Raw genomic sequence first — 14523 nt, 5'->3', positions numbered from 1 at the left:
TTAAGGAGCAGAGGATCTCCGGCGGCGTGTCTGTCAGGCAGACGATGGAAATGCGGCCGCTGTATGTTAAACCTTTCAGCCCCATCACCTGTCTGTCTGTCTGTCTGTCTGTCTGTCTGTCACTCCTCCAACCACCATCCTCAGCCATGGTGGTGCTGCTGCATCTCTCTATCCATTCCTCCTCTGTCTTTTTCTGCACAATTTTTTCTAGTTTTTTTTTTTTTGGTGCTAGTGCTGCTAGGCTTTCAGATAGTCAAGCTATATATATCTCTCTCTGCAAATTTCATTTGGTTTCTTTGTAGGAGTAGTTGTAGGATTATTTTGGCCCAGCTAGCCATCTCTTTCTGACCACTGCTATATCCCTAGCTTGACGTCATGAGGATGGACGGACGGACAGCGATCATCTGTGCGTGCGTCTTGTTGCGTTTCCGTCCGGCGTCCGTGCTTTGTTTCTAGTCGCTGGATTGATCGGCTCGCCGGTCTAGACGCCTCTGCTCTCCGGCGTCTAGAATAATCGAACCGGCGATAGATCATGGTCGGCATGGTGTCTAGTCTTCCTTACCAAGTTGATGAAGCGTCTGGAGCTGCCGTCGTCAGTGATTGCATTGCACCGATTCTTCGATGATCCATCTACCATCTCTGATCGTTGATGAAACTGGATTATTCTTGCTGCTTCGTTGGACACATCTCTGATCCTCAATCAGAAGAGAATCTGTAGTTGACAGCACATGAATGAGATAATAGTAATAAACCTATTACTTATGCAAATGATGAAGATAAGTACAGTATGACTGACTGACTTCGCCCGTTGCACAAATGGGACGGAGAAAGCGATGAACCGTCAGGTCAAGGCAGGCCCTGGACGACGACGAAGCGTCAGGAAGGAAGGTGCGCGCCGCGCCGCGTGGGGTGTGATCGGTGACGGCGACGGCGCCGACGGTGATGCGATGTATCCGCCTTTTAATCCAGGGCAGGGCACTTGCACTTGCACCCGTTTAACTCCCGGAAAGTAACGCGTATCCGCCGCCGGCCGGCCGGCCTCTATCTATCTGCTCTCGGATTAGTCGTGACTGCCAAGCTTAATCGCTCGCTGCTTTTTCCCTGATGATCGAATCGATGGATGGACGAAGGCTGCTGGCCGGGTAAGGTTCACTTCACCTTTGTAGCTAGCTAGCTGAGCTCTGAAAGTGACGACTAGCAGATGGGCCGGCAATGTGGATCGGGGACGGACGGACTTGCGGTGCAGGCCCAACAAAAGCCTCCGATCCATCCAAGTTTGCGAAGCCCACTGCGTGCGGCGTACGTAGTGACGGCGACTGCGGTCGACTGATGACTCTTCTTCGCCTCTTTCTGAATGAAAAGGATAGGCGGTGAATGAGCATCGATGGTGAAAACTGAAAACGACCACATTCGATTCCATCTGAAACAAGGAGGAAAAATTCACCAGCAACGCCGGGCAACTCGCCACCTCTCGTCGCCGTCTCCACCAAGCGGCTTCCTCCTCCCTTCAGCAAATCGAAATAAAGCCTCAATCTCAGGGGCAGGAACAGGAGCAGGGACCAAAAAAAAACAAAAGGTCAAACAGAACGGCATCAATTTCTTTGCTGAATTTGCTGCTGTCGTTGTGATCCAGGTCGCCAAGGCAAGGCCGTAATCATGGAAGGGAAGAAGCGCGAGCCCGGCACCTCGCCCTGCCTATCTCACAAGTGACAACGATGCCTGCAGTCTCTGTATATGTATATGTATCAGACAGTGACCCACTCTGAATTGCGTAGCTTGGTAAAAAAAGTCTTCATAAAAAAAATTAAGCTTGGTAAAAAGACGAATACTTTCTGCCGAGATTATCAACTGCATTGCGTGATTGCGTCACAGCTGACTATTTGTACTGCGCTCTGATTGGTTCAGCAGGTTCAAATTAGGCTAGGGCTATACACATCTGCCTGCCCCGGATAGCGATAGTCCAAACTGTTTGAACAAGCGATCTATTCTCCTTAGTGACCAAGCATCATGCTGTCTGCAAAACGAAATGGAAATGCGTGTGAACTACTGAACTCGTCAGCTGACGGATCAGTGTGCTTACCAGAGAGGCAGATACCTAGTAAGACTAGTTTTACTCATGCATAATCTTTTTAGTTATCATTTTATGCGTTGATATATCCTGTCACTTGAGCCGTCTTGGCTGAAACCGGAAGGATGGCTTTTTTTTCACCAACCTCTACTACTCCTGCTACTACCTACGGCAGTGCCGTAAAGAGCAGAGAAAGGTACCGGACATCATCGCTACACTACACATGGTTCCCGTACTCGCTACTCATTCCCAAATTGGAGGGAACATGGTGACAAAAATGCATCGTAATACACCAGTAACTATATATGATGCTCCCGCGTCCTTCAGGTCCAGTTCGTGAATGAATCCCTCCCCCCAATACGAGAACTGGGTCGGAGCTGAATTAAACCTTTTCTTTTATAACTATAAAAACCTTATCATAGAGCCCCGATCTAGGGAAGAAGATACGGGCTCCACATGATCTTTTCCAAACTTTGGTTTTGTTTAGTTCAAAATTTTTTACAAAATGGACACTATAACACTTTCGTTTGTATTTGACAAATATTGTCCAATCATGAACTAAGTAATTTCAAAAGATTCGTTTTGCATATTACAGATAAACTATGTAATTAGTTATTTTTTATCTATATTTAATGTTTCATGCATGTGTCGCAAGATTCGATGTGATGAAAAATCTAAAAAGTTTTGCAAAATTTTTCCGGGAACTAAACAAGGCCAGGGAAAAAAAACCACGTTGTTAAGGTTAGGAAGCAACTGTAGCACCACGTCATGGCGTTTTGTACGAGATGCAGATGACTGACAAGCAGCAACTGTGAAGCTCCCGGGTCCCAGGACCTCAATCCTCTGAAACAGCTGTTCTGACTAATCCTGACTCTCTGTCTCTCTGAAAGTCTGCAGTGCTCCTGGCCACTCGTACACAGGCGCAAAAACGCTGCCAAATTCCCGGTGCTCTGCGAGTCCACAACGGCTCCCGGCACCCGTGGAGGTGGTCAGGTGGATCCCCACGGGCCACGGCCCACGGATCACAATGCTGCCTGTCGCCTCTTCTCTTCATCTGGTGTTATTAGTGAAGAGCTAACTACTAGTTGGCTAATGGCTAATGCTAAGGATACAACACAAGTGGTTTTATCCGTGAATGGATAGTTACAAATAAGGAGGGGTTCTGCACACGTGTGCTGCTACATATGGCATCTTCAGATATGAAATCAGATTGTTAGATTAGATGGTACTGATACAAAGATCGGAGGAACAGTGAAAAAAAATCCAGCGTGCGCACTGAGAATGATTTCGTTTTGGAAATTCAATATTCTAAAACTGGATTAAAAATCTAGAAAGGCAATGTACAGCAAGCATGCAACTGCCCCTACTTGGTGGATGTATCAGGCTGTTCTGCAAGATAAAAAACAGTCGTACCAGTCAATGTGAGGATTGCCTCTTGCCATATATTCTCACCAGCTAGTTGTGACTAGTGAGCATAAACTTCTGCATCCCCGAATCGTGATGACACAGTGGTTTGAGTTGATCTCATGGGAGACCCTTAATACTTAATAGTCACCCTTAACGCCCCAACAAATGTGGCATGGGGCATTTGGCCCACCAGGCAACGAGCAGGAACATCAAGGAATGCCACGACAAGGAAGGCAGCAAGCAGCAGCAGCAGCTGGAGACAACTTCTGCATACCATACAAGGCCAGAGCAATGGACCAGCAAAGGCCAAAGGCCAACCCTTGCCCAATCATACAACGCTACAGTCCATGACACCGTGCCCACCCTCCGGTCCCTACTTTTCTTTTTCTCTATTCATTTCTAGGCTCTCCGAGCTGCAAGACTTCCAAAACCATCTTGACATCAACCACAGATTATTATTCAAGAATGAGGCCAGAAAAAAAAAGCAGCTGACATCTTAGGCTCTCCATCTTATGGTTCCGATAAGATGACCAAGTTAAAAATAATGCCATAAATAATCATATCTACATTGATGCAGCACGGTTCTGAATGGTTTCTACATTGCTGAAACTTCAACAAGAGAATACAATGTGTAGTATATTTGAGCAATAAAACAATGGAATTTACACTGAAGACATATTCTGTTTACAAGAACCTCCTCACCTTCGGCTCATATCAGAATCACAGGGCCATCACTGGCACACAATCTGCCATTTTTCCCTTGAGGTTGCAGCTTCGCTTTCGTTGCATCTCTGTCAGCTCAGATAGCCCCAAACCATAGGTAACGGTCTGCTTCATAACATCCGGAAGACAGAAATGCAGTCGCCAAGCCCCTCCTGAATGGCTCACAGCAATACATACTCTACAACAGCTCTTTTATCTCAGTGGTTAGGTCAGTCATAGCCGCACATCGCCGATGGTCTCCCTCTCGAACTCACGCACAGCATCGGCAACGCGCTTCATGCTGTTGTCGTAGTACCAGGGTGTCTTCTCGGACCATGTCAGGCCACCCTTTGGTGGAACGGAGACGAACTCGCGGCACACCTCGCCGAGCACGTTGATGGTGTTGTGGTAGTGGTAGTACCGGATGAGGTGCTCCGTCTTGTGCGTGGTGTTGCCGATAACATTCTCAGACATGTGAACACCTGTGGCGTATGCGTTCTTGGCCTGGATCGCGTACTTCCTGTCTCTCCTCACCCCGGTGATCGAGTTCCGGAAAACCAGCTTCTCAAATCCCCATTGGCTGCACAAATTTGAGATGAAGAAGAATCAGTTGCATCACTTGTTTTGTTTGGGCAATAAAGCGGCCTCATGAAACTAAGATTGCATGAAGGGCAATGTAAGCAGCAATTGCCAATCGAAATGTGACTAGATTACTGAATTGGTGACTCCTAATCATGTAATTTGACTTGTCTATTCTCTGGACAACTGAAAAACATAAACTAGACAAGGAAAATGAAGCTGCATTGCATAAATCCGCTTCTATATTGCTTCTATGAGAGTGGCATTGCAACAAGGCAGCAACTTTAGAAGCAAACCCACAACCAATTAGGCACTTTGGTCAATCAGTGTTACACAAGAGCTACATTGCAATTCCTAGTTCGGCAATTCAAATTCAGATCGATTTGGGGAATTAAAGAGTCACCTACTTGGAATAGTCGGCCTCCGGATCATCGACGCACAACTTGCTCGACATTGGGTTCTGCTCGATGGTGAACTGCGTGTACGGTTCGAGCTCGGCGAGCACATCCTCGAGACTGCGGCCGTCGGGCAGGAAGATGTACTCGTCGACATCGAAGAAGAAGGTCCACTTGGCCGCGTGCCGGTACCGGTGCAGACAGTCATTGACGACGAGGAACTGATTGTAGTACCACCCGTCGTACTCGGCCTGCGCGCGCACGTCCTGCAGCGTGGCGCGGCCGGCGCGCACCCAGGGCTGGAGCGCGGCGCGCACGGCGGGGCTGACGCCGCCGGCGTCGTGGAACACGAAGTGGGAGCGCGCGCCGAAGAAGCGCGCGTGGTACGCCATCCACTCCCGCACCCGCGCCGCGCTGAGGTTGCCGTACAGCGAGGAGCCGCAGTAGAGGTAGTCGTACCTGTGCTGCGGCGGCGTCGTCCGGAACGCGGCCTCGTCGTAGGCGCCGGGGCTTTCCTCGAGCGCGACGATCCGCTCGTGGCGGGAGGCCGGGGACCGCGACGGCCCGTAGTGCGCGTAGAGGATGAGCCTGCCGCCAGCGTTGTCGGCGTTGGGGACGCGCGGGAACGTGCAGTTGACGACGACGACGGTGTAGACGCGGCCGTAGCCCCAGTCCGGGAGCATGTGGTACGTCTTGGCGGCGCGCATCGGCGGCGAGGACGAGGAGGCGCCGTTGGGCTCCCACTCGCAGCGGAACCAGGGCTTGCCGTAGACGTGCGTGGGCTTGGACGCGAGCCCGACGACAGCGAAGGTGTAGGGTCCCCCGCGGTACGCGCCCATCTGCACGAACAGCGCCGCCGCGCTGCCCACGGCGCGGAACTCCCGCCGCTCGGGGCCGGGCGGCGGTGCCGAGGAGGAGGAAGCGGTGGAGTTGGTGGCGGCGGCGGCGGAGGAGGAGGGTGAGGCCTTGTTGGCGTGGACGGCGAGCGCGCGGGGGAGCGAGGCGCCGGCGGCGGTGGGTTGCGGGCACGCGGCGGAGAATGGGGAAGCGAGGACGGAGTGGTAAGCGCGGAGCTGCCAGGCGGCGGCGAGGAGCGTGAGCACGGTGAGCGCGGCGAGGAAGGGCTTGAGGTCGAAGCAGAGCAGCGCGGGCGCCGAGCCTGGCGCAATGCCGGCGGGGGCAGCGTCCTTCCGCATCGCCGTGTGCGCGCTGCCACCGCGCGCCGGGCTGGTCGGCTGGGACTGGGCTGGGAGCAGCGGAGCGGGAGTGTGGAAGACTGCGAGCTGCGGGACGGTGGGGATTACAGTGAGTTGGTTTTCCATTGGTGGGTGGCGGATTAATTAGCCGCGGCTTTTGGCTTTTCTCGCCCAAAAGTTCCAAGAACGCCCGTTGAATCGTTGATTGACGGCTGGCTGACCCCTTGGCCGTCTCGGAATCGGCGCACGGCGTCTCGAGTCGGGTGCTCCGGTGACCCTCTGGTCCGCGGAATGTTTTCTCGGCACTCCCTTCACCCAAGGTGCCGTTTGATTGGATTCTGACAATCAGAATAAAAAAAGAATTATAATAGTTTTGTTAGATTTTAGGATTGTAAAAATCTATGAATTAATTACTAAACTTTTATGTACTAGCATTGATCTTCTTCGAGGATCCTAGAAGTACACTTATTGTGATATAGACTATAGAGAGACGACTAGTTTGCCCTAAATCAAATATTTCTATAGTCGATCATCAATTTCATAGAATTTATGTAGCTTTATACCATGTAAATTGTATATTATGGACAATTTTATAATAAAAATAAAAATCTTCTATGGTTAACCTATACATATTTTTAAAATTGTGATGAAAGACATAAATGTTTGATTAAGGACAAAACTAGTATGATATAAAAAAATAGAGGGGGTATTATTCTCTATAGAATGAAAATCTTATAATCCATTAAGATCTAAATGGAGCCTAACGACGTGTGTAGACAGGCTAATAACTAGCTGACTAAGTTTTGGGATCATATAGAACCATAAACCTATCATGATAATATGAAATAAGATGTGCAAGATTGTGGTTCAAGGAAAAAATGTACAGTACAAGATTGTGAAAATTATTTGATGTTCTAGTCTGATGTATTAAAAAATTGATCAAAATTAAAATTTAACTTAGGATAACATCAAATCAGACTATAATAATTTTAAGATTGAAGAAAATTGTTACTGAGTTGACAGGCAATTCTTACTTTACAGGCTTCACTTAATATTCAGCATAGTTATTCATATGCAGTGAATAGGGGCGGAGACAAGGGAAGCGAGGGGGGCTACCCCCTATAAATGTGAAATTTCCATTGATTTTTTTTTGAAATTCAAATATATTGTTTTTGAAAAATCTAATACTACCGGGCCCTCCTAAAGTTCAAAAATCAACTTTCTGGCTTAGCCCTAGCAGTGATTCTATCATAGTATTTGTGTCTATGTGGTAGTGTTCACTGTTTCTTACTACGCAAATGATTTTAGGTGATGATGTCCAAATATTTACGAAGTCGGACACAAAACCCAACCACCTCCTAAAATGTTGTCCTATTAACAGACGAGGTTACTTTTATTTACCGAGGCGGTCATATTTGCCCACCTCGTAAAATTAATTTATAGAGACGGTCAAAATCCAACCGCCTTTAAAATCAATTTACATAGGCGGGTGCCTTAAGACTACCGCCTCCAAAAAATAACCTATTTATGGAGGGCAGTCGTTCCCCTATTCATCTCTCTCGGTCTTCCCTCTCTCCTTTTTTTAGATCCGGTGCAGCAGAGGCAGATCTAGTGGTGAGACTCTGGAGTAGGGCTAGATCTGGGCGGCGCGCGTGGCGGAAGCATGGAAGGCAGACGACATGGGCGTGGATCTAGCTTAGGGCTAGGATTGAGGGTCCGTGTTCTTTTTTGTTTTTTTTAATTTATTAACCGAGGCAGACATTTAAAAGACGTCCACTTTCATTAATAGATTAACGGAGGCAAACAAAAGCAACCGTCTCTGTTGTTCTCGCATTAACGGAGGTAGTTGCAATGGCCTCCTCTATTAATCTGTTTTTCCGCCTCCATTAAACTCTATGTAGTAGTGATAGTATATAAGCTCTAAGTCCAATGTGACACTAAATGCATTAGTAAAAGTAATATGCAGTGCTGAACACTTTCGTGGTATATACTCATTATATGAGGGCTAAGAGTAGATAATTTTATCTTCCTCCATTGTCTACCCACTTTTTAGCCCTCATACAGGGAATATATACCATGAAGATGGTACACACTAAATATTACTCTTGCTAATGCATTTAGCATCATAATTGATCTGGAGCTTATGTAACCAAAAATAGCCAACACTACCGAATCATCACATATACATAACTATGTCCGGATAAATATGTCTCGTGTCCTGTCGTAGCACGTCCTGCCTAAGGCTGTCTTCAACATGAGACTCATTTGACAACTCAATCTCAAAATGAATCTTTAACACAATTAGCCTTCAACGGAGTACCCGTACAGAAGATCTATTTTAGGTATTAGAAGAGGCATAACCAAATTCAGGTATTATCTCTGCTCGAGATCTGTTTGCAGAGAGTATTGGGTCTTTATATTTTAGGTAATGATCGTTAGAGATAGCCTCTTCGAAGGGCCTTTATGGTAAACCCAGGGCGCCCTGTGTCGCCGATGATGCCAAGCCAAAATGCTCTGCTTTCCGCGAACTCGGCGGCGGACGCCACTGTGCTGTGCCGCACCGCGACATTTTCCACCAGCTCCGCTCAGCTCAGCTCAGCTCAGCTCAGAGGCCACGTCCTAGCATTGAGTTGGCAGGGGAGGGGCGTCCATCCCAACTCGCACGACACGCTGCTCTGTCGGCCAGGGTCGACGGCGGTGCCCAGCAACCCCCGCCACCCCTGCCCCTCTCGGGGCGCCGAACGAGTGCGTGCGATGCGATGCCGACGGTGCGTCCGCGACCAAATCCTTTCTCGATCGCGTGCGTGCGTCTACGCCCACGTACGGCCGATCGGCTCGTCACGTCTGTTGCTGGCTCGCTGCCGGCTGCCGGGGGTAGACGGAGACGCCTTAACGGCCAGAGGCAAAGTAGTATAGTACGTCGAGGGAGCTCCCTTTTCGTGCGTTAAAACTCTCGTCACCGTATGGACTGTTCGTTTCGTTAATTTTAGATAAGTGGTAGATTCGATACATAAATCTTAAACAAGGTTTTAAATAGCAGGCTAAGGTGTTTAGCGGTTTATGTCTAAAATAGTTAATAACGGAGCTAAATCGGGATATAACGGCTACATTGTACATGAACCCAAATAGCGATATCATGCCTTAAAAGGCTATAGCGGGAGATTTAAAACTACGATCTAAAATGAACAGGTTCAGTAGTTGTCGTAGTGACATGCATTGACCAAACCCCGGCCCAAAGATTGCCGTCCGGGCCCAGAAGGCACATGCATGGTCACTTGCTTTGCTACGCTTTGGTCGTGTTTTCTTTTTAACATCTTTTGGTCGTGTTTTGATGCATGAGTTAAAAGTGTGCCTTTAATTTATCCCGCGAAAGAGAGTGCATGGTCCTCTTTGATTTCGACGACGTACGACGTGCTACGGATGTGTGCTTAACTCTCCATTATTACTTTTTTTTTTTCATAACTAACATACCACAGTAGTTCCCTCCTCTTTAGCATCTCTTGCAATCCACCGGGTAAAAAAAAAGGAAAAGGAAAAACCGACGAATTTATATATTGGGTTCTATTATACTTCCTCCGTATCTATAAAAAAGTCGTTTAGCACAACGACATAGTTTCTAAAGGCTAACTTTGACTCCTTGTTTTTAGAAAAATATTTATCAAAAAGTGTTATATATATTTATGAAAGTGTTTTTCAAGACAAATCTATTCATATGGTTTTCATATTTTCAAATTCAACAGCTTAAAAATTATTCATAATTTTATATCCCCAATATTTGACTCAAATCTTGTCCAAAACAATTTTCTTTATAGATATGGAGAGAGTAGTTTCATGTATTTACGCTAGTGTTCGTATTCTTGATTTATTCTTGGTTTATATAAGCTGTAGGTCCAATGTGATGTTAAATGTATTAGTAGAGTAGCGTTCAGTGTTGACCACCTTCGTTAATAAAACTCTTCTCAAGTACTAAAAGATAATGAAAGTATAACTAGATCCGATCCCTCAACTTAAGCAATAATCTAAACATTATAATAATAAAAGGCAAACATCTTTCCTAATATATAATTGTAAAATTTCAGTCCACTAGGTATCTATCTCTCCGCCTTTCTGTCCACCAATATTCTATTCCCCATGGGTGGTTGTCCACGACTTGTCCAACAAGGAGGCAGGGTAGGAGTGCCCCTACCTGTGGTCCGGTGTGTCGTGGCGAGGCGGGGCTCTCGCGACACAGCATCGCGTGGAGGAGGAGAACGGGCGGCTGCACTCAGGTGTCTTGCTGCTCGCAGTCGACGGGCGCGAGCCAGAGCATGTTGTGGTGGGGATGCTCTGCTGTGGCGTGATTGAGGAGGCCGACTCGTCTATGGTGCCGGCAGACAGGGAGGCAGAGAGGTTGCAGTTGCCGTGGTTGCGACACAGTGAGGTCCTAACGGTGGGCGGACGCGCTGCCGAGGTAGGGTCGCGGTGGTGGAGCTGTCGGCGTCGCGGCATGGCGGGGTGCTCGGTGGACCGGAAAGGGAGGAGAGGAGTGGCAGAGGTGCTTGGTGAAGCTCGTCGCAGCCACAACAGGGAGAGGGAAGGAGAAGGCGCGGTGGCGGCGCTGAGGAGCTCCAGAAGATGGGCGCGAAAGCGGGCATAGCTTAAATAGTGCGCGACACCTAGGGTTCAAGGAGCTCTGATCATCCTCGTCGTCCATGCCGTAGCGGTCCACGTGGCACACATCGAAGGGCGAGCAGGGGTGTGTGCGCGGCTTGGTCTCCGAGCGGCGGCGACAGTGCTAGCTCCTAGGAGCAGGGCGCGTTAGGGTTAAGGGATGAGCGCCGACGGCTTGGGCCGCGTGTGGTTGCTAGGCCAGTGAGGAGCTAGACCGAGGGTGGACGCGGGGTGAATCCGGCTAGCCTCACAGCTTGGCCGCGGGGCACCGCATGGCTAGCCCAGGAGGAGAAGTGGGACATGTGCGCGTAGGCTTGGGCCACGAGAAAAGAGAGGTTAGTCGGGCTTGGCGGGAAGAGGGAGATGGGCCGGCGAACGGAGGGAGGGCAGACCGGGCAGAAAAAACAGAATATGCATGATATGATTAGTTTTGAATAAATCTTGGACACATAATATGTTGTATCTCCCGCTACAACGCATGGATATTTTTGCTAGTTAATAATAAAAAGCAAAACTTCAGACTATTTTTTTATTCATCTATTTTTTGTTATCTATTTCTTGTCCGCCTTCCTCGAACTAACTCTATGAATATGGAAATTATTTTTATTCGTCTCTCGACGCCTTTGTTTATATATATATATATATATATATATATATATATATATATATATATATATATATATAAGTGCTATTCTACACCCTAGGTGTAGAATACTATTCTACACCAAACTGTTATACTGAGCAAAATTCAGTATCACTCAGTATTCGTGTTTCAGTATTGTTCAGTATTTTCGTGGTCCTGGGTGTTGAACAAGTTAACACTGAACACTCTTCAGTACTGCTCAGTATTTTTTCTACTCAATTTGGACTAGGGTGTAGAATAATATTCTACACCTAGGGTGTAGAATAGTGCTATATATATACTCCCATCCTAATAATGTGAATAGGAGTCCTAATCCAAATAGAAGAAAAAATCTATAGCTTATTTTCCATTAATATTCCATAGCTTATTTTCTCAGCACTCCTATATATTAAATAGCTTATGTTCTTTCATTACAACATATAGACATATTTGCTAGTAATAATATTATGTGACAAATAATACCCGTCATCTCAGGCTTAGCTGAATACAAGAATTGCTACTGTACATACTACAAGCGCTGCTCGATCAAGTCAAACAATGTCCCGTGCTTTGGTGGCAAATGACCATGCATGATCTACTTTCGCAAAGCTAAGTTTGATCCAGCTCCAAAAACTCAAAAGTTTACAAGATTCTTCATCATATCGAATTTTGCAACACATGCATGAAGCATTAAATATAAATAAATAAATAACTAACTAATTACACAGTTTACTTGTAAATCGCGAGACGAAACTTTGAAACCTAATTAATCTATAATTGGATAATATTTGTCAAATACAAACAAAAGTGTTAAAATCCAAAAAGATTTTACATCTAAACAAGGCCTTAGTCTTCCAAGGATGTGATTGGCCAACAACTGTCCTAGCTTAGCTTGGACAGCTGAAACAAATTCTAGTGGTACAATCTGAGAAGGATCGGAGGTAATGGTGCACCCTTGGCCGTGGTACGAGTACACATTTGCTGTGAGCCGCGTCCTGCCTCTTCTGACGAGACGCCTCATCTGCTCCCGGATACAGCGCGCTAGGCGTGATGCCTCTGGTCAGTACATGTACATTCCACTTTGGCCCCAACGAAAACTCTTGTAATCGTCCATCACCAGTCACCATCACAGCTCCATCCAAGTACCCGTTGTATATTCCGAGCTACAGGCAGGGTACACGACATACAAGTAAGAGCTAACGACCTGATCAGCAAATCACAAATCAGGACGACGACCGTGCATGGAAAGCTAAAGTAATGCAACATCTATGAACGGCAACTCCCCTTTACAAAAAGCTAGTTAGACAACCTAATAAAAAATGGTGGCAGTACTTAGATGTTCTCCTATATCACTTCCATTTCATTAACGGCAACTAATGAACATTACATGGTAGCTGTGCTAGCTGCTTCAACAAACCTACTAGAACGACGGCAAGTTATGAGGGATCGGGTCGACTTGTACTTCAATCATCTTTTAGTACAGGAATTCAGTAACCGATCGATCACAAACTGTGACCAGCTAGCTGCAAGTCTTGATTAATCACTGTGCAGAGTACGGAGAAGCTTGTTGATTGCGGCTTAAATTCGGACCTGCTCACTTTAACAGCACAGGGAAGACAAGGCCTTATGGGGTGTTTGGGACTCCTCTACGAACTTTGCTCCACAAACTCCAGTATTTCTTCATGTACTCTCACAACTCCATCTTTTTTTCTCGAACTGAGTGCATGAAGCTAAAACCGTTTAGCTAGAAAAATGTAGAGCGGAGATGCAAAACATGGAGCAGAGCAATCCCAAACACTCCAGCAGTGGCCTAGGAAAAACAAACAGTGTTCATTCACCCCTTAGGCCTTGTTTAGATACCTTCAAATTTTCAAAGTTTACAAGATTCTTCATCACATCAAATCTTTAGAACGTACTCCCTCCGTCCCTAAATAATTGTCGTTTACGCTTTTCAAGAAACAACTTTAATTACATATATATTAAAAAATATTAATATTTATGGTATATAATTAATATCATTAGAAAGATCTTTGAATTTAGTTTTTTAATAAATTTATTTAAAGATATAAATGTTGCATGTATTTTCTAAAAATCGAATCAAACTTCTAGCACGCACACCAACAACGACAATTAAATAGTAACGGAGGAACTATGCATGAAGCATTAAATATAGATAAAAATAACTAATTGTATAATTTGTTTATAATTTGCGAGACGAATCTTTTGAGCCTAGTTAGTCTATGGTTATGGTTAGATAATAATTATTAAATACAAACTAAAATGTTATGATTTCTAAATCCAAAAAAAAAGATCTAAACAAGGCCTTAGTACACGCAGCAAGGGTTGGCAATTCGTTACTGGTTAGGTGACGAGTTTGTGTCAAGGCCGCACGGACAGGATCACAAGATGCAGGGTGGAATGGGTTCGATGGGTGACCCTTCCAGCTAGGGATGCAGAGACCGGGTAACATACAAGGGAGCTTGATAGTGGCCCTATGACGTTCATGGTGTTGCTTGTCATGGCGTTCGTCACTCGTCAGTGATGGAGAGCCGTGCCATCGAGCACAAACTAGCAGTAGCAGTAGCAATTACCATGGGGATTCAGGGTACCAGACTACCAGTCCTTTCTGGAACACAGATCCTGATTTCCATTGGGTGCTCAAATTAGCGAGCACTGTCTGACTTCTTTTTTTTTTCCCCCATTAATACACATGAGAGCTGCCAAGTATATTTTGACTAGCACAACATACAGAATCGGAACACATGAGAAAACAGAACAGTTGTCGGAGCAAACCGGCAAGAAAAGACCATAAGAAAACAGAACCCTTGTTGAGGCCAAGGTGACACTAGAAAAGAGAGGAGCATCAGGACGCTGGTCGACGGCTCCAGCATTTTTGCATTAACC

General features: G+C 46.3%; 1 protein-coding gene across 1 annotated transcript; it reads right to left on the bottom strand.

Moving 5' to 3' along the window:
• LOC8083472 (galactan beta-1,4-galactosyltransferase GALS1) lies at positions 4011 to 6443 on the bottom strand. The gene is made up of 2 exons (XM_002437259.2): positions 5164 to 6443; positions 4011 to 4757 (listed from the first exon to the last, which is right to left on the bottom strand). The coding sequence occupies exons 1-2, from the start codon at positions 6345 to 6347 to the stop codon at positions 4412 to 4414; spliced, it is 1530 nt and encodes a 509-aa protein (XP_002437304.1). The 5' UTR covers positions 6348 to 6443; the 3' UTR covers positions 4011 to 4411.

The sequence above is a fragment of the Sorghum bicolor genome, chromosome 10, assembly GCF_000003195.3.
Source record: "Sorghum bicolor cultivar BTx623 chromosome 10, Sorghum_bicolor_NCBIv3, whole genome shotgun sequence".
NCBI classification, from domain to species: Eukaryota; Viridiplantae; Streptophyta; class Magnoliopsida; order Poales; family Poaceae; genus Sorghum; species Sorghum bicolor.
This window is presented reverse-complemented; position numbering and strand designations above follow the sequence as displayed.

What these genes read in the sequence shown, in the direction of transcription:
- LOC8083472 (XM_002437259.2), bottom strand. Translation starts at nt 6,347, where the DNA reads ATGCGGAAGGACGCTGCCCCCGCCGGCATTGCGCCAGGCTCGGCGCCC. An exon ending in CCGGAGGCCGACTATTCCAA is followed by an intron (nt 4,758 to 5,163) that starts GTAGGTGACTCT and finishes AAATTTGTGCAG; the next exon opens with CCAATGGGGATTTGAGAAGC.